Source organism: Cygnus olor, chromosome 5 (genome assembly GCF_009769625.2).
Source record: "Cygnus olor isolate bCygOlo1 chromosome 5, bCygOlo1.pri.v2, whole genome shotgun sequence".
Classification (NCBI taxonomy): Eukaryota; Metazoa; Chordata; class Aves; order Anseriformes; family Anatidae; genus Cygnus; species Cygnus olor.
Window position 1 is genome coordinate 58757691 of NC_049173.1, and position 24162 is coordinate 58781852.

Genomic DNA, 24162 nt, shown 5'->3' on the forward strand with positions numbered 1-24162 from the left:
TTTAAATAAAATAATAATAGAGTGTTCTAAGTTGTTGTTACATAACCCACTGAAAAACTTTCAGAATTGTTGGGGCAATTCTGGTCACTTTTCAAGAGTAATTCCGTACTTCTGAGTACAAATAGAACAGCATTTCATTCTACCTAAGAATCAGAGCTTCTTTTTTTTTTTTTTCATTTTTTTAGTTATATTTTTCCATTCAATGTTGAGAGTGATGTGATTTCTGAAGTGACAAAGCTCTTGCTCAGCAGTGGTACTGTGGCGGGCATATTTGCTTTCCAGCAAAAATTGCTTACCAGCATTCTTTGGTCCCTGTGTTGTCATTCCTGGTTACCAGTAAGATTCGAATTGTCTTATAGTAGGTGTTTTCCTTATTTTAAGAAAACAGCCATCAATAAATGCAAAAATAGGTAATGTCTTTGTAGGACACTGTCTATTGTATCATTTTTTCTCATGATAGATAATCATCTAACAGATTATTGTAATCAGTGTTGATGTTTCCACAGGCCAGCCCAACATCATTTACCAAGTTTGGACATTACTATGATATTTCTAAAACAATGTCTCCAGAACTACTTCAGTCTATAAAATGGCACAGTTTTTACCTTCCTGAAGAATTATCCTTAGAGCCTCAACTGAAAATGTGGTAAGCTGCAATCCCATGTGCTTCTGTTGTGCATTTAAATTGTGTGTGCGTATTAGTTGTAAAGGATATTTTAGCATCAACGCATGCTGTGAAAAATCTTGTACCCATGTATTGCCCACAAGTAGTTCAGCTGTGGTTCCCATGTCAGCAGTACATGCCATGACTGTCAGCAAAGCTGCTGTGGTGCAGAGGCAGCTCTGTGTGCTGACTCCTCAGTGAAAGAAGCAAGTTGGTAGGGGCAATTAAGGCAGGCATTACTAGGACAATCTGGGACGCAGCTGAATACTCAGTCCAGTCCTACTGACAGTTGAGTGTGGGGACTGGGGAAAACTATTACTGTCTGTCTATGAACTACTCCCTGAGCACCATGCCCCATCAGTTTTCATGAATGTGTGTCAGGTGGCTGTCAGTCATATGAATATAGCCATTCACAGTTTTTAGGGCTAAGATGACAGGCCATCCTTGACCTACATCGCTTAGAACACTATATCACATTAGTTTATTATGTGACTTCTTATATCCTACAGCTTCACCTAAGGAAAATACAAAAAACTGTGAGCAGAATTACACTCACTATTTGTGTCTTACACAACACCCTTAATTCCAGCAAAAATCATAAACTCTTATCTGAAAGACTAAAAGAAGTTATTCAATCAGTAATGAATTAAGGAAAACCAGAAGAAAATAAGTGACAACAGAATACTCCTATTAGCCTATGGCACAAAAATCCATTGTATTTTTCTTGGAGATATTTCAAGTCGAGTCAAATGTCAGATATGGGCTAGCAACCTATTTGTTTAGCCCAGTCACTTAATTTAGATATCTAGGTCCTATAAATCCCAGAGTATAAGGCCAACTCCGAGAACCGGTAGTACAGTATGCTTTATTGCATGAGGTTTTTCATTACAGTACACTAATATAAGAGCTGAGATTTGTAAAATAAGTGCAATATTTATAAAAGTGTTTATAGAAGAAGTGCACCTTTAGAGTTGTAGAAAAGCAAAAGCCAATGTAATTTAGCTTGTGATTTTTCTCTGTGTTATACGATCAAATATCACTGGTTTTAATTCAATACAGTGTATTCTTGCTATGTTATATATATATATATATATATATATATATATATAAGCAGTTGATAAACTTTCTGGAAAAGGAATAAAACTTTGGATTCTGCTTTTCATCATAAATATTTGAACCAACTTTATATGTGATTTATAATAATTTTTCAGTAGCAGGGTCGTAGAGGATAGATATAGGAATATTTGATAGATTACAAGTCCTTATATTGTTATTGAACAATTTAACTACCTTTCTATCTTTTCTCTAGCTAACTGGAATGTCTGATGACTTTGGGCTTAACACCACTAACAATATGGCTGTGAAGTATTTGTATATTTTATGTTGAAAACAAGATAATTCATGTTTAGTATAGAAAAGGGACTTTACCCTTTATGCATTTGATAAGACTTGCCTAACTCTGATACTTTCCTTGTGTGCCGTCCTGATGAAAGTTCATAGTTCTTACCATGTGAATTCTATTCTTAGTTTTCATATAACTGAAAGATTAGATTTAGTTAATTTGCTTGGCAATCTATGACCATAGGGTTGCGTTCTACCGTATTTCTGAATGCTTTACAATTGTTTTAATGTGTATTTCATTCAAAGCATTCGGTTTCATACAAGGTGGCTAATTTATTTAATAATTTGATTTACTTTGTTGATATTTCATTATTGGTGCTGGTCATATTGTTGAGGCATCAGTTTCAGATTATTGTCATCCCTGACTATGAACGCCACTGGTTTTGGATTCCATGTATTGAAAAAGTTGCACTAGGTCAAAGTTAAAATTAGGTAAGAAGAAATGTTCAGAATTGCAACCTCAGGAATTCATCGCATTTCTCTGTAGCAAAATGGAAGATTTATGCTTCCTATAAGTACAGTCAGACAATTCTCACACACATTTATAAATAAACTGAATTAGAATTTCAACTTTCATTCATCAGTTTTGTATAACTGGAGTTCATCAAAAACTGTGCAAGAGGAGAAAAGCTTCTCCTATTCCCTCTTACATCCTTGTTGATGTGCACCTAGCATAGTCATTGTCCGTAAATTGGACTACTTGATTTACATAAGGAAAGGACAGGTTAAAAAATAAATGTTTCAGACTGGGACTTCGTGAAGTTCATCTGTGATAATAGAACTTAAATAGTTGTCAAAGAAGTTCCGTGAAGTCAAAAAGGTCAAACAGTACCTGTCTTTAAGGAGAGGAGAGGGCAAAGACATCTGTGTGATAACATCAGTGCTCCAAAAAATACCAGAAAAAAAGTAATATAATTTAGCTTTAAGGTTCTAAGACACTTTCACCCAGTGTGTGTTTGCTTATGTGTATTCAACTGAGATAAACTCAAAAGCCTCTAAAATAAAACGTGGTATTCTGCATCAGGAAAGTCTTTTGTTATGTTGAAGAAGGAGTTGTTATATTTACTGTTAAATCCTTACCTTGTAAATAATCTGTTACTGAGTCTCACAGGTGAATCTGAGTGAAATATCAGGCTTTATTCCAGTATTGTGTCTGGTAATAATCTAATAATAATTCGGCTTGATAAGTATCCTGAGCAATGAGTATCTTTATTGAAGTCATAATGCCAAATTTGGAAAGTGGAAGGAATAATTGCATGCATATTAGATGGCAGAATTAAAACAAAATAAGTTTTAGGTCAGCAATCAGAAATTTAGTGAAGACAAGCCAAATATCGTATTAGTAGGAATAATTAATTGAACAAATAAAATATGGTAGCAGCTCTCCAGAAAAAAAAATATCTGGGGTTATAAAGTGTCTTGAATAGAAGATACATTAGCAGTGTTTTGTGATTAATGTCACGAAAAGTATAGTCTAGAAAACATGGAGGTGATAAACTGGAATTTCATGTAGAAGACATGCAAAATACTTCTGTTCTGCTCAGCCATGATAAGGCCATCCAGTTTTTGATAGCATCCTTCAGGAAAACTCAGCATCAGTTAGAAGAGGATGTGAAGCTGAGTTTAGATCTAGAATGAGGATATATGGCCTGTGATGGAAGAATGGAAATTCTTTAGACAAATCTGAGAAGAGTCCCAAAGCAAGTTAAAAACTGACATACAGAGAGCAGTAATTCTGTTGTCTGTGGAAGATAGAACAAGCAATAATGGGCTACAGTAAATTGTAGCAGTGGAAATGTAGCGTGGACATAAGGAAATATTTTTCTAATGATTAGCACTGGAAGAAGTTGCCTTGCAGACACAGGTTGGGAGTATTGTAGAATCTCCATCATTGAAAATTTCTAAGGACAAGTTAGGTAAATATCTGTCAGAGATAGTTTAGACATAGTTCATTGTGCCGTGGGGCAAGAAGATAGACTACCTGACCTCTTGAGGTCCCCTTCATCCATATCTTCTGTGATTCTTTAATACACATTAGTCATAGTGTATTAAATCCAAAACTAAGTATGAATGTTACCAATTATTTCACTGCTTTCAAAACATTTGTGCTTTTACAGAAACCCAACTGGGTTGTATTGTATTTTTTACAAATATTGTGGTGAAATTCAGAAGAAAGCATTCTTTTTGCAAGGAGTGAAAACAAGCTCTCAATCCTGTCAGGATCATTTCATTGAAGAAAGTTTATAAAAGTGGGTGGCAGAGGATAATATTTTGTTGGCATTACTGTTTGGAAAATATATGCAATGCTTCAGGCTTCTAAGTCTAGGTTCAGTATATCACAGAACGGTATTAAAAAAAATTCTGTTCTCTTGATTAACCAGACGATGATTTAAAAGAAGGGTTTAAATACTATAGTTAACCCTTCTAATAGAAGCCAGCAATTTATGTTAGACCTAATCTTTGATTGCCTGAAGGTCCATCCCTCTGAGAGCTTGATTTAACCTCTTTTACTTGTGTTACAATGAACTGGGAACGTGGATCTGGCTAGTCAGCATGTCTGCACTCATAGGGAGCAGTTTCTTATACGTGAGGTTCTCTGGCTATGGTCTTATCTTCTCAGTGCTGTTTTTTTGTTTGTTTGTTTTGTTTTTTTAAAATCTGAGAATATATTGCTTTTGAAACTAATACAGAGTTAGGGGAAGTTAAAGGAGGAAGTGGAAACTGGTACTTTGAACTGGTATATAATTTTCCATAAGTAGATGGTGTTGTTGGTAGATGGCACCTTTATATGGTAACAGAAATCGAAGAAAAAAAAAAAGGATAATTAGCAATTAAGAAAAAAAAAGAAAATAAATTTCCCTCTCATCAAAATGCTTCCTCGTTATTTTAACTAACATGATCCATTCTAAATATTTGTGATGTAGCAGAGCACAACATGATTTAATTTCAGGCCGAAGTAAATTGTTATAGTCCTGTAACTACAGCTGTTGCAGAAGCACCTTAAATTACGTAGTCATCGTAGAAAGTGTACCAAAGTGTACCAAACATACACATTCTGCACTGAGGTCATAAGCACTGTTCTGCAGTGGCCCAGCTGGTAACTATAAAGAAAGTTTTAGAAGTTCAGTGTATTTTTATTGTGCTTTTTTTTTTTTTTTTGATAAAATTATCATCAGTACTGATGTGGGTGAGGCTTTTCATAAGTGTTGTCTTTTTATTTCTTTCTCATAGAGACCTGCTACCTTTATCTGTAGTTAATGCTCCTTGAAGACTATACTTAACCTACGACTTGTTAGATGCACCAAGAATTCACCTTGTCCATCCCTTCTTTTTCCTATATTTTTCAATTACAGTGTGACTAGCTTTGGAGGCCTTAGGTTTCATTTTTCCTTCTTGAAATTTGGAAAAGCCCTTTCCCTCCATCCTTCTTTCCTTTTGGAAGGGGTGAGGAACAAGAAGAACAATCCTTTCGCTCTCCTTTCCTTTCACTGCTCAGGGATGTGATGACAAAGAACAGATTACACAGTTAAAGCAGAACATACTGGAAGTGTTGTACCCCAGTTTCCTTATACTCTCCTGACAGGAATAGGGATTATAATGGACATATGTTTTACTATGCTTTGAAAAACAGTGCTGAAACAAGGTTCTTCATAGTAATCCTTCATAATAATGTTTTGTGGAATAAGAGCCATGTATTTGTAAAAAGGACCAAATCATCTCGGTGCTGCTAGTTCTCTAGCATCACATTAAGAAAACTATTTAGACTGTTAATGAGCGAGTGCTCTCTGTGTAATTGGAGCTACTGTCTGTTGCATGATAATTACAGTGCTCGCCTTCCAAGGTCAGAGATGTAGAGGCTTTCTTTGGACCAAAACTCTTGGTCCTTTTTAGAAATCATTCATCTATACTTATGTCCCTATCTTTCTATCCACGCAAGAATTCAGTTTCATTATGGACTTGCAAAGAACAGAGATTGTTTGACTGATTGGTTAGGCAGAACTTTCTGAATGTCCTTTTACTCTACAATTAAAGAAGGTGAGTTTTGGAGGTTTTATACATCACTTGTTTGCCTTAAAGTTTGGGGCATTTTTTTTCTTACTTTCTTATTGCCCTGTGCTAAACATTGATTGAAACCAGACTGAGAAGTCTTTTATAAAGGAAGCAGTAAATGAGACTGGGTGTTTGACGCCAGAAGAAGGCATCACCCTTTCTTAGCTCCATAATTTTTATATTAGGGAAGGGCAGTTACATGCTGGCCCTAATGGTGGGACCAGCTTAACTGGGCTGTGCAGCTGTGACAGCAGCTGTTTTCCAGTTGTTGCTAGGCTATTCAGGTGTCCTTTTCATTGCACTGTTAAAGCTGGTACTTAACAGGAAGGTGGAAATACCCTCTCTGATAAGTCTGTGCATCACAAAGGAGGCTTACTTTCTACCCCTCTACTTCTATCCTTGTTAAGTTGTAATCACCAAAAAATAAAGTTTGATAATCAAGGGAACTAAAATAATTAAGCTGTAGTTTTTCAATGTTACTCTTAAGTTTTACCTTTAGAATGTATGTGCTTTTGAAAAAATAATAAATTTATCTAGAGTCTAGATTTACAGATAAATTTAGATAAAACAGGTTTAACTGTCTTGCCTAATGGAGTCTCCATATACATAATAAGGCTATTTGTCATACCCTTGATAACCTAACCTTTGTTAAATGCTTAGAAACTGTCAACAGAGAAGTCAGAGGCTCAGTTGTAACCAGGATACCTTCTTGCCAGCTCCTGCTTTATCCATTACTAAATTGCTAAACAAAAAAAAAAAAAAGAGTAAAGAAGAAATTGTTTAAACTCATTATCAGAATTAAATGGTGTTTAGTAACAAAGCCAAAAAAGACTAGAAATTACAGAATCAAAAATACCTTGTTTCCTTCCTTATGTATTATGGCAAACATTGCCAGAAGGATAATGCAACTTGTTTTTATAAATAGTGTTTCCGCAATATTTTTCATGTCCTTATTTACATAGCATAGTTCAAATTCAAGGAAACCATTAATATTTTAGCCAGAAGAAGAAGAGCCACTATGTTTGCATTCTAAATAAACCTATAGGCATTACGTTATTTTCTCTAAATCTTTCTTTGCTGCAAATCTTCTCCTGATAGATAAATCAAAGATCTTTTTTATTTCTTTGTGGGCTTTTTTGTTTGCTTGTTTGTTTTAATACTAGGACTCTCTAATTCTGCTAATGTTTTAAATATTTCGTTCTTCAATCTATTTTTATAAGCAATTTGGTAGCAAACCAGGAATTGGCAAGTATTGTGACTGCAGAATATTTTCTGGTTTATCCTATAGATAGTATGGTAAGTGTGGTAATACTATCCACAGCAATATAAATTGATGCCTTCTTGAAAACAGACAGTGTGTTCCTTACTAGTTACACTCTGAATTACTGAAATAATTCTTTATATGAATATACAAATTTGAAAATACTGCTTCATGACCACGGCCATGAAGAGGAGCACTGTCGTCTTTTTTTATTAGATGTGCTGTGTTCCTGGCTGTGGCTACAAGATAGTTGCAAACTCCTTCCTACTGTTGGTGAGCAGTAGTTTCTGTCTTTTCAAAAAGGATAAAGGAATATCCAAAAGGATACAGGAATGCTTCTGGTTATTCTGAAGTGCTGCAGATTCTCTCCAGCTCTGGCGAAACTGGGAAGAAATTACAGCACTATGTAACAGAGATTATGTGTATTGTGGTTATGTGAAGACGTGGAGAGAGAAGACATTTTGGCTAGTGGGGAGGCTAAAGACCTTTTCCTGGCCACATACTTTGTAAACTGACACCTTTAAGACAAAATTTGACATATATTCCTTTTGTAGCTAAGTGATAGGAAAGTAATCAATGTACTGTGAATTCCATAGATAGTATTAAAATATTAGGATACTACAGCTGAAAACAAATAAAAAAAAGTAATGGGAATAGTTTCATTAATGTTACCAGACCAAGCATATGAAATGATTGCTGAAAGTAAGAATATTTTGATGCAAAATTTTCAAAATAACCCGTTGTATTTTCCAAGAAATACACAAGACCTGAATCCACAACTCTTGATGGTAATTAGTGAGACTGTAAGGAAGTGCTGAAACTAGAAAAGGTAGAAGGGCTTAAACTCTCAACTTTAGTGAGGAGCCTACCTCAAGTCCAGACACAAAAGCCAGTATGCTGTATGGGATGGAAGACCTAGTATGTATATATGAAAGTGAACAGCTGGCTTGATTTTTTTTAAAGTAAAGATTAAGACTTTCTGTCCTTTGTGTATATTAGCCTGTGCACTGGAGAGTATGGCTAGGATGGGTATGAGAAAAAGTACATTGGAAGTGCAGGAAGTTCTAAGACGTTGAGGAGAGTGTTTGCTGAACTTTCATTTGGTTTTAAATGCCTAAATCCTTTTGTAGGCAGCAGTTTGCTTTTTTTTTTCCTTTTAATATTATCAGGTGTTTTCCAAATAACGCACAAACATAAGTTATACCTCACAATTCTGCTGCCTTGCAAATAAAGCAGTGCTAACACCCATGGTGATGGATACAAAATGGTAATATAATAGAATGTATTTTATGCTCTGTTGTGGCATTAGAAAAATTAATAAAAAAAAAAAAGTAAAACAAATAATGATAAATGAACTTTCTAAACTAAGTGGAAATATTGTCTCTCTCATTTTTTTGTTGGTTTTGATTGTTTAATAGTTGTATGTATGAAAGCTTTAAGTAATAGAAAGTCAACCCTGTTTACCAGGGCACTGAGTAGGTGTACTCAGAGTAGCAATTAGGTAGCTATTTGTCTGTTATAGAAGATTAACTCTGTGCTATAATGATTTCAACTTTAAGTTGCTACATGAAATCATTAAACATAATTAAGTTATCTTAATCTCTTAAGACTCCTACTTTTCACAAGATGTCTGGATGCTGAACTGGTTAACATGAACCAATCACAATTGCTTTTAATGGCTACTTTATTCAAAAAGGATTGTTTTTTTTTCCCTTCTATGACACTTTTTTCTATATGACACTTCCAGAATGCAAGCTGCATCTGTTTATATTTAATACAGCTTTTAGTGAGTATTAAAATGTGTTATTAAACTACTTCTTCTTACCAACAGTAATATGAACTGTGGCTATGCAAGTCTGCTTCACTCCATTCAAAGGGTCATTTACCAGGAAGGATTTGATGGCTCTCATCCCCAGGTACTGAACGCCTTCCTACTCTTGTCTTCCTGTAACTAAGGTTTTCTGAGTTTTCGAGGATGGCGTGAGAATGTCTTTAAAAATTAACAAGGGTCAAGCTGTTTCTAAAAATTGCTAAAGTAAACAAGAAAGCTAAATAGTGTGTGGTTCATATTTTAATGTGCATTTGGAGTTTTTACTATTTTTGAACAGATATGCAGAGCATTTGAAAAAGAACCGTAAGCCAACATTAGTGAAACGCCTACTCTGTGCAGTTAGCTAATAAATGGATTGCCAAATATAATGAAATTAAGTTAAATATTTTTCACCTACACATTTTTTTCAAATCATTGAATTAGCAATAATGTGCTCGAGACTCTTGAGACTGAACATTCAACCTTTCAGATTCTTGCAGTGTTGTGGTAACTGGAGTGAATTTTATAATGAATTAAATGGTGTGCATCTTTATGTAGTGAGTATTGAAATACAGGTAAAGACATGAGAGTGCTACTTACTATCAAAAACTTACCTATCCAAAAAGCTTACTGGCCTTGTAAAGATTGTTTTACTTGCCATAAATCTTACTGTGGGTAAGCAAAAATATTCCAAGTGTAATAAGATAGGATAAAAGCCTTTTCCAGTTTGAGCAATGCCTTATCTATTATTCTTTGTCATGTTGAAAAATATGTGACTCCCTTGAAGTTGATGTAAATAAAATAATAAATGATACGTATTGATGCTTCATTGATAGGTAATCATTGTTGTGCAGCAGAAATGTTACTAGAGTACAAGGTAATTAGTATAGATGCTGGAGAATGTCAAAGAATATAATACAAGACTGTGTGCTGTTCCTAGTTGAATATCTGAAAAATGGTTTCTGTGGGGAAGGTAATATATGAGTGGATGCATTCCTGTATGTATATATCCATCATAACAGTGTATTTTAGAAACATGACCTGCCTAGAATACTAGTGTTTAAAATTAGATTCTTTGGATTATTTGTGCTCAGTTTGTAGTCTCTGCTGAGATTTATGGGCGAGCTTGCCTTCCCTTTGGTGACAGTGCCAGTCTGGAGCAGTAAATTGGTCCCTGACAGGCACCTCTCCCCACTTGCTGCAGTAGCCATGGCAACAGGCATGTCCCCGTGCTTCCCGCCGTACCCTGCGCAGAGCTGCTCCTCCTGCATGGTGACAGGTCCTCTGCAAGCCGGAGAGCTTGCATGCTGCAAAAAGCAGCACCGAGTCAAACAAATACCCTGGGAGCCTTCAGCCACCAAATCACCTCCTCCTGAAGAGATCAGACTGGTGTTTCTTATTTTTCTTACAAGTCAGGTCTAATGGGAAAACAGCATCTTTGTACATTCCTGATTTTTTTTGTATGTTTTAAACAAAATAAAGATAGGTGAGAGCCAATATTTTGGGATTTTCTTTCTGCAGACAAGAAAATATTAGATATTGTGGATAGTGATTTTCTTTACTACTTGTTCTTTGTTTCAAAACATCTGATTAGAGTCAATAAAGCAAAACCAGACCTTTAAATCGGATAAATTTAAAAATATATCTTCACCAATGAAGTATATAAGTTTCTGAGGTGAAGCTTTAAAAGTATGAAAAAGAATCCTTTCTCAAACCAGTTTACCCCCATAGACAGTCATCAGCACTTGCGTAGTTGTTTCTGTGTCAAGGAAGATAATGCGTACGATCATGTGATACCTGTTACTTTGTTTTAATTCCTCCTTTTCTGGAATCAGAAAACATTTCTTTACATACTCAATTTTTTGCATTTAGAAGTAGTATATAATACACACCTCTTAAAGTATGTCCAGAGTTGAATGTAGTTATGGTCCAGAACATGCCATGGAACTTCTTACCTTCCAAATCTACGGGAAATTCACCTCTCTTACTACATCTCCCCTTCTATTAACTGAGTCTCAAGAAGTACTTTTAAGTAGCCAAATATTAGGATAGTAGAGTAAAAACCATCCTGTACACTTCAGGAGCTGTTTCCTTTCCTATATTTAATAAAAACGCAAGCTTCTGAGAAGTTTGTGTATGTATGTTGTTCTACCCAAAATAATCCTCTTCCTTTTGGATAGGTCCTATTGGCAATGGCTTTCATGAGGTTTGGAGAAAACTACAAGGGCCAGAATGTATTAGGAAGGCGCTAAAAGAGATTTACTACTGACTTTAAGTAGATATATTAATCACAGCATGTGAGTGACAGAAGAGGATACCTCTAATGCTGCATTTTTCATACTGTGAAGCATAAACTTACCAAAATTTTTGGCACCTGGAGACCTAGAATTGTGTTGCTTTCTGGATCTGGGTTCAAAGGAAAAGTTTAACCTGATTAGTAAAACTTCAGATATTTTTGGCTAATTTCACATCAATACAGTGGTATTTGGAGTTACCACTCCTTTTTATTGGCTCCTCTACTACTAATACAGGTAGTTTCTACTACCTGTATTTGAAGAGGGATCTGGAGAACAGTGAGTAGAATGTGACGCAACCAAGCTGACAGGTTCAACACAATTAAGGAAATTAGTGAAAGCTACCATTAGAGGTTTAGTAGACCTCTGATAAAACGGTCAAGCATTTCTGGGATCTGGTACAATTAGTTAGTAGTAGGACTAGAAATATGAGCATTGGCTTTATATTTTTTTAAAATATCCTCCATTTTATTTTTTTTTTTTGCTGCTGGTCAGTAAATATGAATCCTTTATAAGTTGAACATGGTTTTACATCATACAAAATAGCTTGTTTGTTTCAGAATTATTTCGGTTTTTCATGTGTGACAGCAGAACTTTCATAGGCAACTTTTTTTCCTTAACATTTCTTTGGTATACTTTGGAGCTCGAATTGGGTGATTTTCCAAGTAAGAAAGTTGGGTGAGGAGGTTGGATTTTGTTTGTTTAAGGTAGCTTCTTTAAATTCTTCATAATCATAATCCTTGCTGCCAAACCAGTCATCATTACAAAAACAACGTGAAAAAGGTGAAGTTTTTTTTATAAATCCAAATTAATATAGGTATACAAAATCTACTAGTGTATTTTAATAATGTTATCCTATTATACTGTACTATTGTCCCAATGTTTGTATGATAGCGTAAAAAGTTAACTTTGCATAACTGAAGCCTAAAAGTCTGCAAAGCCTGAGACTAGAGAATGCACCAGAGCTAAAACATGTATCTCTTTCACAAAGAGTGTAAGAGAATTGGCAGATCAGCTCGCTGTGTGAGCCGTGAGAGTTGGATAAATGGAGAGCCATGTGGTACTAACTGAGTTTCACAACTGAGGCTCTGTCTACCCAATATGGACAAGGAAGCATTTCTAAGAGTAGCCTCTTCTCTTGCCAAAACCTTTGGATTTCTAGAACAGCTGTGCAATGTTTTGTGCTTTATAGTCACTGGTCATTCCAGCTGCAATTCAGGATGGGGGAGATGAATAACTACAGTTTGTCAAGGAACATCATTGTAATGAAAAATAACTGTAAGATTTTATTTATGTAAACTAGTATTTATACGTTTAAAAAAAAAACCTATAATCTTTCTCAAAGATCACCAGGAAAGGTCACATCAAATAAACAGAAAAGAGATTTGTCATCTTAAGAAATGATTTAGTTTGCATAAACAAATTACAACTCTGACTTCATAATGTGCCCCTTCACAAATGGGGCTGTATCTTAACCATCACTCTGTTGGCTGCTGTACTGACAATGTAATGCAGTGTAGCAAACGGTCCTTAGGTAGGTAACATAAGACCATTTAGGATTTTAGATGTCAAAACAGCTTAAATTCTAGTACCTAGTAGCTAACTACAGCAGAAGTGTGCAGTAGAAGGTTGAAAATCAAGGGAAAAGTTGTGTATGATTATTCTCAGGCCCTTCCAGCAGCCCAGCTTAATGGAGATGGGAGAAAAGATTGCTATGTTTTTAAGGCAGTGATGGAGGAGAGAAATGACATGAAAAATCGTAATATTCTTGGATTTTCTGATAGAATATACTTCCATCTAGCTGGTTAGTTATAGAAAATGTATGTTAATGGTTTTGCATATGTCCATCCTGTTTTCTTACACTTGTATTTGCTTATCTAACGTGGTGTGTTAACCATTAAGGAAGAGAGGGGAAAAAAAAAAAAGCCATTCCAATTGTAATTTTTACCAAGACTCCCTGAGATTAAGCTATGGTTACTTGTACTATTTAATTATTATGACTATTAATTCTATAAATTGTTGTATTTTTTAAAAAATTACATAGTATGTGACACTTTCCTCAATGTTTAAAAAATAACAAGTCTGTTTGTTTGTTTGTTTGTTTCTCTTTTCAATAGAAAAAACAAAAGAATATTTTGCGTATAGGAATTCAGAGTCTGGGTTCCTTGTTGTGGGGTGACGACATTTGTAGTAGTGATACTCCTGAAGATATTCATAGTCTGACCAAATTTCTGTATGTTCTCCGTGGCCTCCTCAGAAAGTCTTTGTCAGCCTGCATCATCACAGTGCCCTCTCACCTTATCCAGGTAAGAATGCTGTCTTTGCTTATGTCATCGTTGATACTACATCAGTTAGCAAAAATTTAAAGTGTATAATAAGAAAACAAATACAATTAAAAAAATATATATAGAAAACTCTTTTTGTTCACGGGGCAAAGTTAAAAGATAACTTCATTGCAAGTTTTCTATACTTTTGTGAGACAGTCATGCTGCAGAATCAACAAAGACCTAAGCTTAATACCATCTTAAATACAGTTATTCCTATTCTTTTTGATCTTAGTCTTTTTTTTTTCTTTGAAACACAGTCCGAATTTCAGAAATTGTAAAAGAGCAGAGAGAATTCTGCTTGTAATGTCATTTCTACTTTTTGGGGGGCAACATCCCTCCAGACCTTTCCACTGCCTTCAGAACAAAGTTCAATACAAGACATTTTAGTCCACTGCCTTTATCTGTCATGCTCATCGTGATTATGTGTGATCTTGTTTTTAAACCCAGGAATTAAAAGATACAGGTTTGTTCCTTAATTCTAATATGGTATTCTATTGGGAACACGAACAAATCAGTTATGATATCAGAGTAATTTTCCCAACTGCAAAATCAGAAGCTTCTTACAAAAGCTTTACTGAGAGCATATAGAATATAAGTTTGTTTTCTGGAAGTAAACTTTTTTAGCAACAGGGAAAATGTGGACGCTCCTTTTTTTCTGCAAATGATGATGTGACTTAAAAAAGCAAAATTATTATTCACAATGAACAGAAAACCTATAATTTTAGGTATTTATTTGGTTATAATAAAAAAGTATTGGATAAGACCTTACATTACACAAAATATTATCATAGTGGATGAAAGTTTTTCATCATTAGATTAACTCTTGTATTAGGTAAGTACATCATTCTCATGTATGCATTGCATTTTGTAAAGGTGTTTGAATACCTGCCAGTGTTATTTGTCTAGCTACCTGAAGCACTTACTGCCCCTAAAATAAGGGGAGAAACCTGATTTCCTTGTTTTGCAGTTGGGATTTAAAATGTACTAATATTCCTCTTGCGATGCAAAACTCCATCTCCTTAGCTACGTTTAATATTTGGATGACAATATGTCTTCAGAAAGGTTGATTACTTGTCTAGTAGGGACACAGAACCTATTTCATTGTACTCTTTTGGATATGTTATGTCATTGAAAAATAGAAAAAATATTTAAGAGAAGTCCGGAAGTGTCTGTGGAGCAAGTTTTTCTAAGATACAAATTGAAGGATGAAATCTTTTGTTTGTTGCAGACTTATCTGTGAAGTTGGTTTTGTTTTTATGTTTATCGATTCTGTATAAATCAATTCATTTGGAGTTCTTGTAATATTATATCTCATTTAAAAATAATTTTAATTTTGAATTTTAACAGCATTGCTTTACAATAAGAGCTAGAATATTTTGAAGGGGGGTGGGAAAAAAAATTGTTTCCAGAATCTTTGCTTAGCAGCCTTAAACAAATGAGAGCATTACATATATTTCAAAAATTTTTATACTTCATGCATCCTTCTTTAAGCGCTAAACTATGGAGAAAACTGTCATTAGGAGGAGCAAAGCTGCTGAGGGTTCCTTATACCCCACATTACTCAGTTCCCAGAGCCCTGCTGTGTAGTTGTTCCACTCTCCAAGAAGCCTGTTAAAGAGCCCCTGAGAGCATGTGTACAGCCCTCCATGTTAATAGTTAATTGGTGAGGATGGCAAGATGAGAGGACAGCCGAACATGTGGTCTCTCAGGCTCAAGCCGTAGACAGACCTTTCGTTATAATAACAGCAGCTGCTCACATTCTCACAACCCAGCTACTCACCATTCTGTTGCTGAGGTTTCTTACTGGATTAAAAAAGTAAAGAATATATCTTTTCTTTTCAAGAGAATAAGAGAGGGGTTGTTTTTTTCTTTTTTCAAGTGCATTTCTGTATATGTATTTAATTTGATCAGAGTAAGTTCTAGCATATGCTTTCTCTGTTGAATCTTAGTCGGTACACTGGAGGCATAGAAAATACATAGTATTTTTCTGAAGATGTAGTAAATTTCCCATTTATTCCCAGAACAGTTATTTCTGTATCTGCTGTGTTATCTTGTGCTTCCCAACTGTATTAATTAGCGGGTCTGCAAGTAAAATCTTCACATGAAAAATTTCCGTGGAAGTAAATATAAGATTTCAAAATCAAAACTGTTGTCAAGTTTTTATGTCTGCATAACCTATACAGAAAAATGGTTGCATTTTTATCTGCTTTGTCTTGAAAAAAATAGATTTTTAGTTGTAACTCATGCCATAACTTGTCTATGACAGCCACCAGTTCTAGTTACTCTGGTGAAGAAGAAATAAAACTCAACATAAACTCAATAAAACTCAAAACTCTAATAAAATCAGTAGCACAGATTTTCAACAGGGACAATGCCTTTCCATCCCAGACTAGTTAATCTGTAGTCTGAATTACATTTTATATTAATTACCTTTATATATAAGTAGTTTATGATTGGTTTCTTTTATATATTTTGCCAAATACTTGTCACATTGTACTGTGACAGGGAGTTCCACAAATTAAATCTGTGTTGTTTCTTTATTTTGGAAAGTTTAATTTTGCCTTTACATTTCATAAATTATATCTTTGTTCATGGATGATAAGACAATGAGATGAAGCTCCTTATTTATCTTTTCAGTATTCTGATTGTTTTGTATGTTTTCTTATGGTGCCGCCTTAATCTGTTTTTAAACAAGTGCATTTTTTTAAATCATATTTCACTTTGTTACAGTATTAAAATACAATAATGCTACTATTGTTTGTTCACTTTTCCCTACAGTGATTCTATTTGTGATGATTTTCCTCTGTGGCACACATCCACCAGTGTGGTTCTTTTATTATTCTAGCTATTCATTGTTTTGAATTTCATAACTTTGAATTGCATTCAGCAGAATATGATGCTTATTCACCCAGTTTAATGGGACACTGAATGTCTTCACAGTCTTCTGTAAGGGGATATTTCTGGTAAAAAAAAAAAAAAAAAAAAAAAAAAATTACAAAGAATCTGGTTGTGCAGAGAATTTTTTTCTAATAATTTAAAGAAACTGTGGTTCACTGAAGAAAGCAGATTCTTTGTGTTTTATTGATGAAAATTCTATAGCAGTGTATGAAGAAAAACAAAAATTCTCTTTTCTCAACCACAAAACCAGGAATACGTTATTCTGGAAGCAGATTTCAAGAAAATGACACTAAAAACTTATCAAATTATAAATTTTATTCGGATGATGTGTGACAAGTTTTACTTGATTGATATTTTCTTCTGATTGAACATACTCTTATCTTACACTGTCTGTCAGGTAATAAATATTGAGATACTTATGAATGTGATTAAAACAGTTGATGGAAGGTTATTTTTCAAGGCTTTCTACTGCTTCTTGAAAATGAATTGTACCTCTGAAGTAAGACGGTGCATTTGAAAAGGGAAAATTATCTACGTTTTTAAAATGTAGCAAAAAAAAAAGATCAGGGAGGGCAGATTGAAGAGGGATTTGATTTATTGTTACACTTCCCAAATTAAGGAATGTTATTGAAATGAGAACAAACTGTTCTTTCTGTATTTTGAAAATCTGTGCTTTTTGGTACCTAGTGTTAAAAACAACTTTTCTTGCTACAGAATGTAACTTAAACGACTTTAATATCACTGTTTTATACTTGTAAAAGTCATGAGTTAGTATGTAAAGTATTTTCCTATTGTTTTTCTTCTTTTTCTTTAATTGCTAGAAATAATTTATCATGTGTACGTATTTAAAAATCCAAAATAGTAAATAATGTTCATAATTCTGTTCTGCTTGTTCCCAACTTTGTATCACTTAAGTAACCAGGCAAATTTGTGAATATGTATTTTTTTTAAGTAGATTATTGTTTTCATTGGAAGAAGTGTAGTGCTTTAATTGAAGCCATTCTTTATTTTGAACATGAAGCTATATTACTGGTAAGGACTAACCACTATATTAGTCAGCATGTGCCAAGGGAAATTAATTGACTAATGAAAAGTCAGTATGAATAAGTCTTGTTTCAGAACCTGTCCTCAGAGTCTGAAGTTCTGTTTAGCAAGGTATTTTCATTATTTCATCCCGTATGATAAAAAATTAATTTCCTGCAATATTAATGTTTTGATGCTTTGAATCAACTGAAGTGCATAAATTACTGTATGTTTCAGTGTAGAAAAAATCAGAAACAAACCTTTTCACATCATAGCCTTTTGTGTTCACACTTAGCAATCTAGCAGCTAAACTTGAAGGCAAGCAATAGCGTGCTTTAGAATCCATTGCAAATACAGGACTATGAGACGTGACTCCCAGTAGCTTGTGAATTTATCAGTTATTCCTATGACAAGAACCAAGAGTGATTGCATGCCTTAGAACTCTAACTTCTGAGAGTTCACAAGCGTAAAATGTTGAATAACCTTCCAATGTATTTCATGATGTAGCCATTAAACACAAACTTGTATCAAGAACAAATGTCATGTACTTTCTGTATCATATTTAAGTAAGCTTTCAAAATCCTCTGCTAAATAGAGTCTATGGAGATGAAATGGTCATTATATTTTACTATACTGTGTTTTACTGGATTTTAAATGTGGCATGTGCAATTCTATGTGAGAAATAGAGTTTAATATTCATACAAAGAAATATTGAGAGTCGTGAATTTGACAGATATTCTTGGATTATCTACATAGTTTTCAGGTATGAATATTCTGTTTTGGATATTCTAGACATTCATAAAAGCATCTTAAAATTATAATCTAGTAGCAAACTCAGAGAAGTATTAAACAATTTAAAATGTAGGTTGTATGACAGTAAATTATTTTGTTTTCAATTTCTATTATTGTTGATAGCATTTGCTAATCAACCGCAGAAGAAATAGAAATATTTTGTTATTTCATAAAATAAGTTTATGGTTGCCAACAGGCTGTATTCTGGCTCTGCCCCTTCTGATTTGGTAACAACTACACATTTCAAAAACAAATACAGTGCTCATGTGAAACTTTTTTAGTACCATGTTATTTGTCTTCTAGTTTACTTATCCATATTATGATGAAGGATAGGTTCATGCATTAAAATTGCATGACTAATTTTGCTCTCATTTCAAGTAATTTTACTTTTTAGGAAGGCATAATATACATAATCTTATCACTGTCATCATCAACACAGTATTTTAATCAAAATAAATCATTCTTCCAAAATGAGTATGTTAAACTTTACAAGTTTATGAGTATATGCAAGATTGCAATGTCTTTATTTTACATTTTATTTATGTAATCTGAAAATACCCATACGAAAACTTTAAAAAATGAGGTAAGATTTAGAACTAAATCTTTCAACTGCAAGATTAGATCTAAACAGTTAAATATCCCATCACAGTATGGAGATAGTCATCTGTTCAAGCATATGGAATCTTTTGGCTACTGGACTAAGTAGTTAATATAATGCCTAGTGTCCAGACATGGACACAACTGTTGTGGAAGCAGAAGGGAGGAGGCTCATGTATTGAGCCCATTTGGACAGTGATAAGTAAAGATTAGAAGAGTGACTTTAAATAATGCAGGACAAAGTAGTTATCTGCTTAAAGCAAGACACTGTGTTGGAAAATGAAGGTAGTATTGTTCTTCTGGAGTAACACTAGTTCTTTTCACATAAGTAGAACGACAAGTTTTTGAAAAAAAAAATATCCCTGTGAATGTTGCACTAAAATGGCGTTTTATCTTTTGTATTTCAGCACAAAGAACAATAATTTTATGGTACGCTATTTCACATTTAAATTCTTGCGTGTTTGCTACATTAAATGGTTTTCAAATAAGTGAATATTGAATTTCTGTGCAGCATTTGCTTAGAAAAATTTATATGTGAACTTTTGGTGTTGTTTAAAAACCCTGAAATTTCAGAATCTAACTTTACTTTTTTGTTGTCTATAACTGCTCTATTAATTACAATATATCATAATAAAAAGGAATACTGCATCTTTAATGATGTTTTTGTGCCTGTGTAGTTAAGCTTTAATGCTGGGGGGGGGAGGAAAAATTAAATTAGCCTTGTAACCTCTTTCTCTTCCAGACTGATGATGGAAAATAAAAGCTCTTAGCCACAGAATGTAACACTTAGAATTAATATTTAATTAGACCAGCAAATTGTACACCGTGGCTGAAAGCTTCCAAAGACTTGTTAGTGCCACAATTGACCTACAAGTTTAATAATAACTCACTTCTAGGAGCAAGTGCCAGTTCAGCATAGTGGAGCCACTGTAAGAAAGTCCTGTGAGATTAAAATCAGCAAACCAAATGGCAGGCGAGGATTCCTGGGATGGAGCCTTCTGGAAAGCTGGGAGCTGGAGTAGCTTTTCAGCCAGGATTCAGATGAGAACAGTGGGCAAAAAAAGCTGATCCCTCCTGTTCTGGGAGCTTCTGGTTGTAGGCCAAAATCCTAGAACAGATTTTTTCTAAATGTTCTTACTTGCAGCTATTAATTTATATCACAAATCAAGCAATGAATGACTCATCTTCATACTTGAATTAAGTTTTAATACAAACCTTATCTCTTAATTCCCAGGTCATGAATTTTACTTATGAAGAACAACATTTTTTTGGTTTGATGTGCGATTTTGTGTGTTTATATTGTAGAATGTTTCATTTTATGTTATTTTATTTCTACAAAAAAGGGTTCTTGTTATAGTCTGATTTGATGAGCAATTTGTCATAATATTATGAAATAAATAAATATAATGCATAATTTACAATGTATGATATATATACATTGTAAACTAGAATATTTTGAAGGTTAAAGAGTTTAATTTCACCATTCATTTTGTGAATGGCTAAAATATAAAACCAGTTAAATCTGCTGTTAGATATCCACCTGAGCCTTAATTCTATGACAAATTATTCTAGTGAAATAGGGCACCATAAGTTCAAAATTGTGCAAACACAGAGCAACAGACTGAGGAAGGAACATTCTGCATTATTTATTGGCTAGATCCTAAATAATTAAAGAAATGCCTACTCATTAGTTAAAAATTAAAGCAGGTGAGGGCCTTGCCAGCAGAGGGAGCAGTCAGGTCTTTCCTTAGGTTCCCATCATTTCCAGCCTACCCATCATTTCCACCTACCTCTTCTTATTGCCCAGCCAGTTTCCCATCTGGATCTAGCTTTGCCAGCCTGCTCCTGATGACAGCCTATAATTTCATACTGAATAAGGGATTCGTTTTTTAAATGATTTATATTTCAGAACCTTGCACTTGATTAGAAACATAAGCTAGATGTTCCTGTTGATGTTTGTGTACAATTAGTTGAAATAATAGTGGAGGATCCTTTTGGTCACCTGTGCGTAAGAGGCAATTGACTGTTTAAGGAATTTTAAGCCGCAGCAATAGTTAGCCTGAATTGGTAAGCAAATTGCACTGATTTTTTTTTCAGGCAAAATGACAAAAGAACACACTTCTAAACCTTTTATTTTATCATGAATAATTCCCAGTGGAGTCTTAGGATTTTAGTTAAGCCAGTTAGTCTCAAATACATTCATCTCAGCATTTTTGTTATGGCTCTCAAAATTCGATAATGTGACTCTCATTCTTTCTGTCTAGTTTTGCAGCTATACCTACCACATTATGACCAACTGGTAACATTGAACATTTTTAAGTGTTTAATTTTGTAAACAAATCAGTTCAAATGGTCATTTCATTTTTGAGATATTAAAGACAGTTAATAACATACAGTTTTCCATGTATGTGTTTTAATACCCATGAGACAAACTCATTAATAAGGACCAAATAGTGTTCCAGGGAGGTGCTGGGCTCATGTCATGCACAAATTTCTTCCCAGCCCCTCATCCTTTACTGGAGAAGAAAGCAAGGGGTGTCAATTGGGCTTATTTCATTTACCCACCTTGTAGGACTCGAGCAAGAGCCCTGCTCCCCAGAACCATTCATGGTCACTGCAGCCTGTGCTTTCAGTTCATGAATGCTGAGGAAACAGGAGTCAGAAGAGAAAAGCACTGAACAGGGATTCAGCTCAGAAAGTGTCACCCAGTAACACACAATACCTCTGTCACCTCTTTCTGTCAGATAATAGGTAGATTTTCAGCACCCAGCTTTCTGGGTTTTGACTCCCATGTTATCTTTGCCATGCCACTAAATATTTTCATGTGGCACCCCAAAGCCTTAGTTACAGCCTCCTAAACCAGGCCTCAAAGAGCATGGGGTAGTCAGGGCTTCAGCAACAGAGTGAGTTCAATCCCCAGCCCTCTGACTGGCTTGTGATTCTGGACAAGTCATGTGGCATCTTTGTGCTTGTTTCATTACTTGTAAATGAGGAATGCAACACTTGCTGGTGTTTTGTGAAGCACTTGGAGATCATCAGATGGATAATTTTATTTAGGCTATGTAGGCTTTTTTTCTCACTTTTCATTCTGTAGACTTCAACAGCAACTGTAACTGATTTGCTCATTTATCTATGCTATGTCATCACTCATTTCCCTGTTGGCCCTCAACATCCTTGTAAAGAAGCTCTCATTCAGGTCTTTGCTCTAATGGCAAAGCAAACATACATTTTATTTGGGGTGCCAAGGTTTTCTGACATTTATTTCCTTTTTAGCTAGAATAATTGACAAGTCCAGGTCATCCATATTCAGTGAAGATTGAAAGATAGTTTTTAGTGTGTGATGTTTAGTTTTGATTTCATGACTAATAATTTTTCTTGAAAATTTATTCAGATTTTTTTTTAACTGGGCGCTGTGTCATCCAGCTTCATCTGATATGTTTGATGATAATCATTGCAAATTTCCCGTAGAAGTGGCACTGTTTCAGGTGTGAGAGAAGGTAACCATGGCTCAAATGTTTTCAGTTTTCAAGATTCAAAATGCTCGTTCTAACTAGTTTCACAGTTGAAAGACTCTGAGTTTATAAAGACTATCAATACAAACATTATTAAAAGCAACTTTAAAAGAACAACCAAAATCTGGAATTAATGCATCATGTAACATATTGGCCAACAGATGCTTTGTCACTCCCTTCTCATTTGGGTGAGTATGTTGTGTCTAATTACCTGCTCACGTCTTTGCTACATGTCCTTTCTTTGCTTCTGTAACTAGTGTAAAATTATTAAAAGAATTATCATTGCTTGAAATTTGCTAAGTTAATATAGTGTACATATAAACAAATCAAAATCAACGCTTCTCTGATTTCATCCATGTGAATAGATATTTATACATAAGCTCTATTACAGTCAGTAAGGTTCCTCAAAAGTAAAAGGAGATTGTTAGAATCCTTACACGTGTACTTCTCATCATTGAAAGTGTTAGAAGGTTGTAGAAAATCCTTGAAGAATATTTCTGTGTTATCCATCTTCTAGCAAAGACATCACACCTGCATTCAGTTTTCCTGTGATATGATAGTTTTCTACATACCAAAATTCCTTAGTGTAACTACTGTTGCTCATCTTGTATTCAGTGGTCTGAACAAACATTAATTTTATAGCCTAAATTCAAAGTTCAGTTAGTAGATTTGGGTGTGGAAGCGCTGAAAATGGTGCTAATCAGCTTGGAGTTAGAATGGGTATTAGAATTATAGACTTCACAGGCTTTGTTGATTTCTGATAGAACAGTTTTCGGCAGAGCATTTATTAATCTTTTACTTTCAGAATTTTGAATAATTAAAAAGCACACAAACTGTATCTGTGTAAAACTAGTGCAATGGCCTAATACCTGACTTCTTTTACCAAGATAAAATGTATGGGTAATTCTGTGATTTTAGTAGTAGTAATTAATAACAAATGGTGATAAATATATAAGCCATGTCTTTTAATATTAATAATTTATCTTTTCAATTTAAAATCCTTTGGAGATTAAGTAGTAATGGCTAATGGTAAATATTTGCATACCACCATATTGTATGCTAATCTTGGTAAATATCAAGAGTTATTTCATCTATTGAATATCCAGCCAGTGTTTTGTTACATTCCAATGTGGTTGCACATGTTACCACACTAAGCTTACTTCAGTGTTATGTCGGAGTTATAAGAGACAAAAAAGGCACAACCAATTTTTTGGGTTTGTTCTGAAAACTTGCATACCAAAATTTGCCTTAAGTTCACAAGGTTGATATCACTTTGTATAAACTTGCTCACTTGGTGCTTCGAGACCTTTCAAATAAAATGTCAGGATTACTGGACTCACCTGTTGGTAACGACAATTACAGTTTATCTACGCTGGAGGGGGAGTATCTGAATTCATCTTTGAATTCTGAGCTGTCATATGTAATGTATGCAATTCCAGATGTGTTGTTGTTGTTTTGTCCCAGTGGTAGCAGTTGGTTGTATGTTTGTTTTTCACGTAATGAAACCCATTTTAGGATTAAAATTTGTAATTA

General features: G+C 34.3%; 1 protein-coding gene across 7 annotated transcripts in view; it reads left to right on the top strand.

Annotated features, from left to right (window-relative positions):
- The window catches only part of ELP4 (elongator acetyltransferase complex subunit 4), a 235706-nt gene that overhangs the window by 29843 nt on the left and 181701 nt on the right, over positions 1-24162 (top strand). For all 7 annotated transcript variants that reach the window (XM_040560488.1, XM_040560485.1, XM_040560487.1 and 4 more), the window contains 3 exons: positions 507-646; positions 9208-9292; positions 13598-13786. In XM_040560488.1, the coding sequence (XP_040416422.1) occupies positions 507-646; positions 9208-9292; positions 13598-13786 (414 nt within the window). The remainder of the gene's footprint in view (positions 1-506; positions 647-9207; positions 9293-13597; positions 13787-24162) is intronic.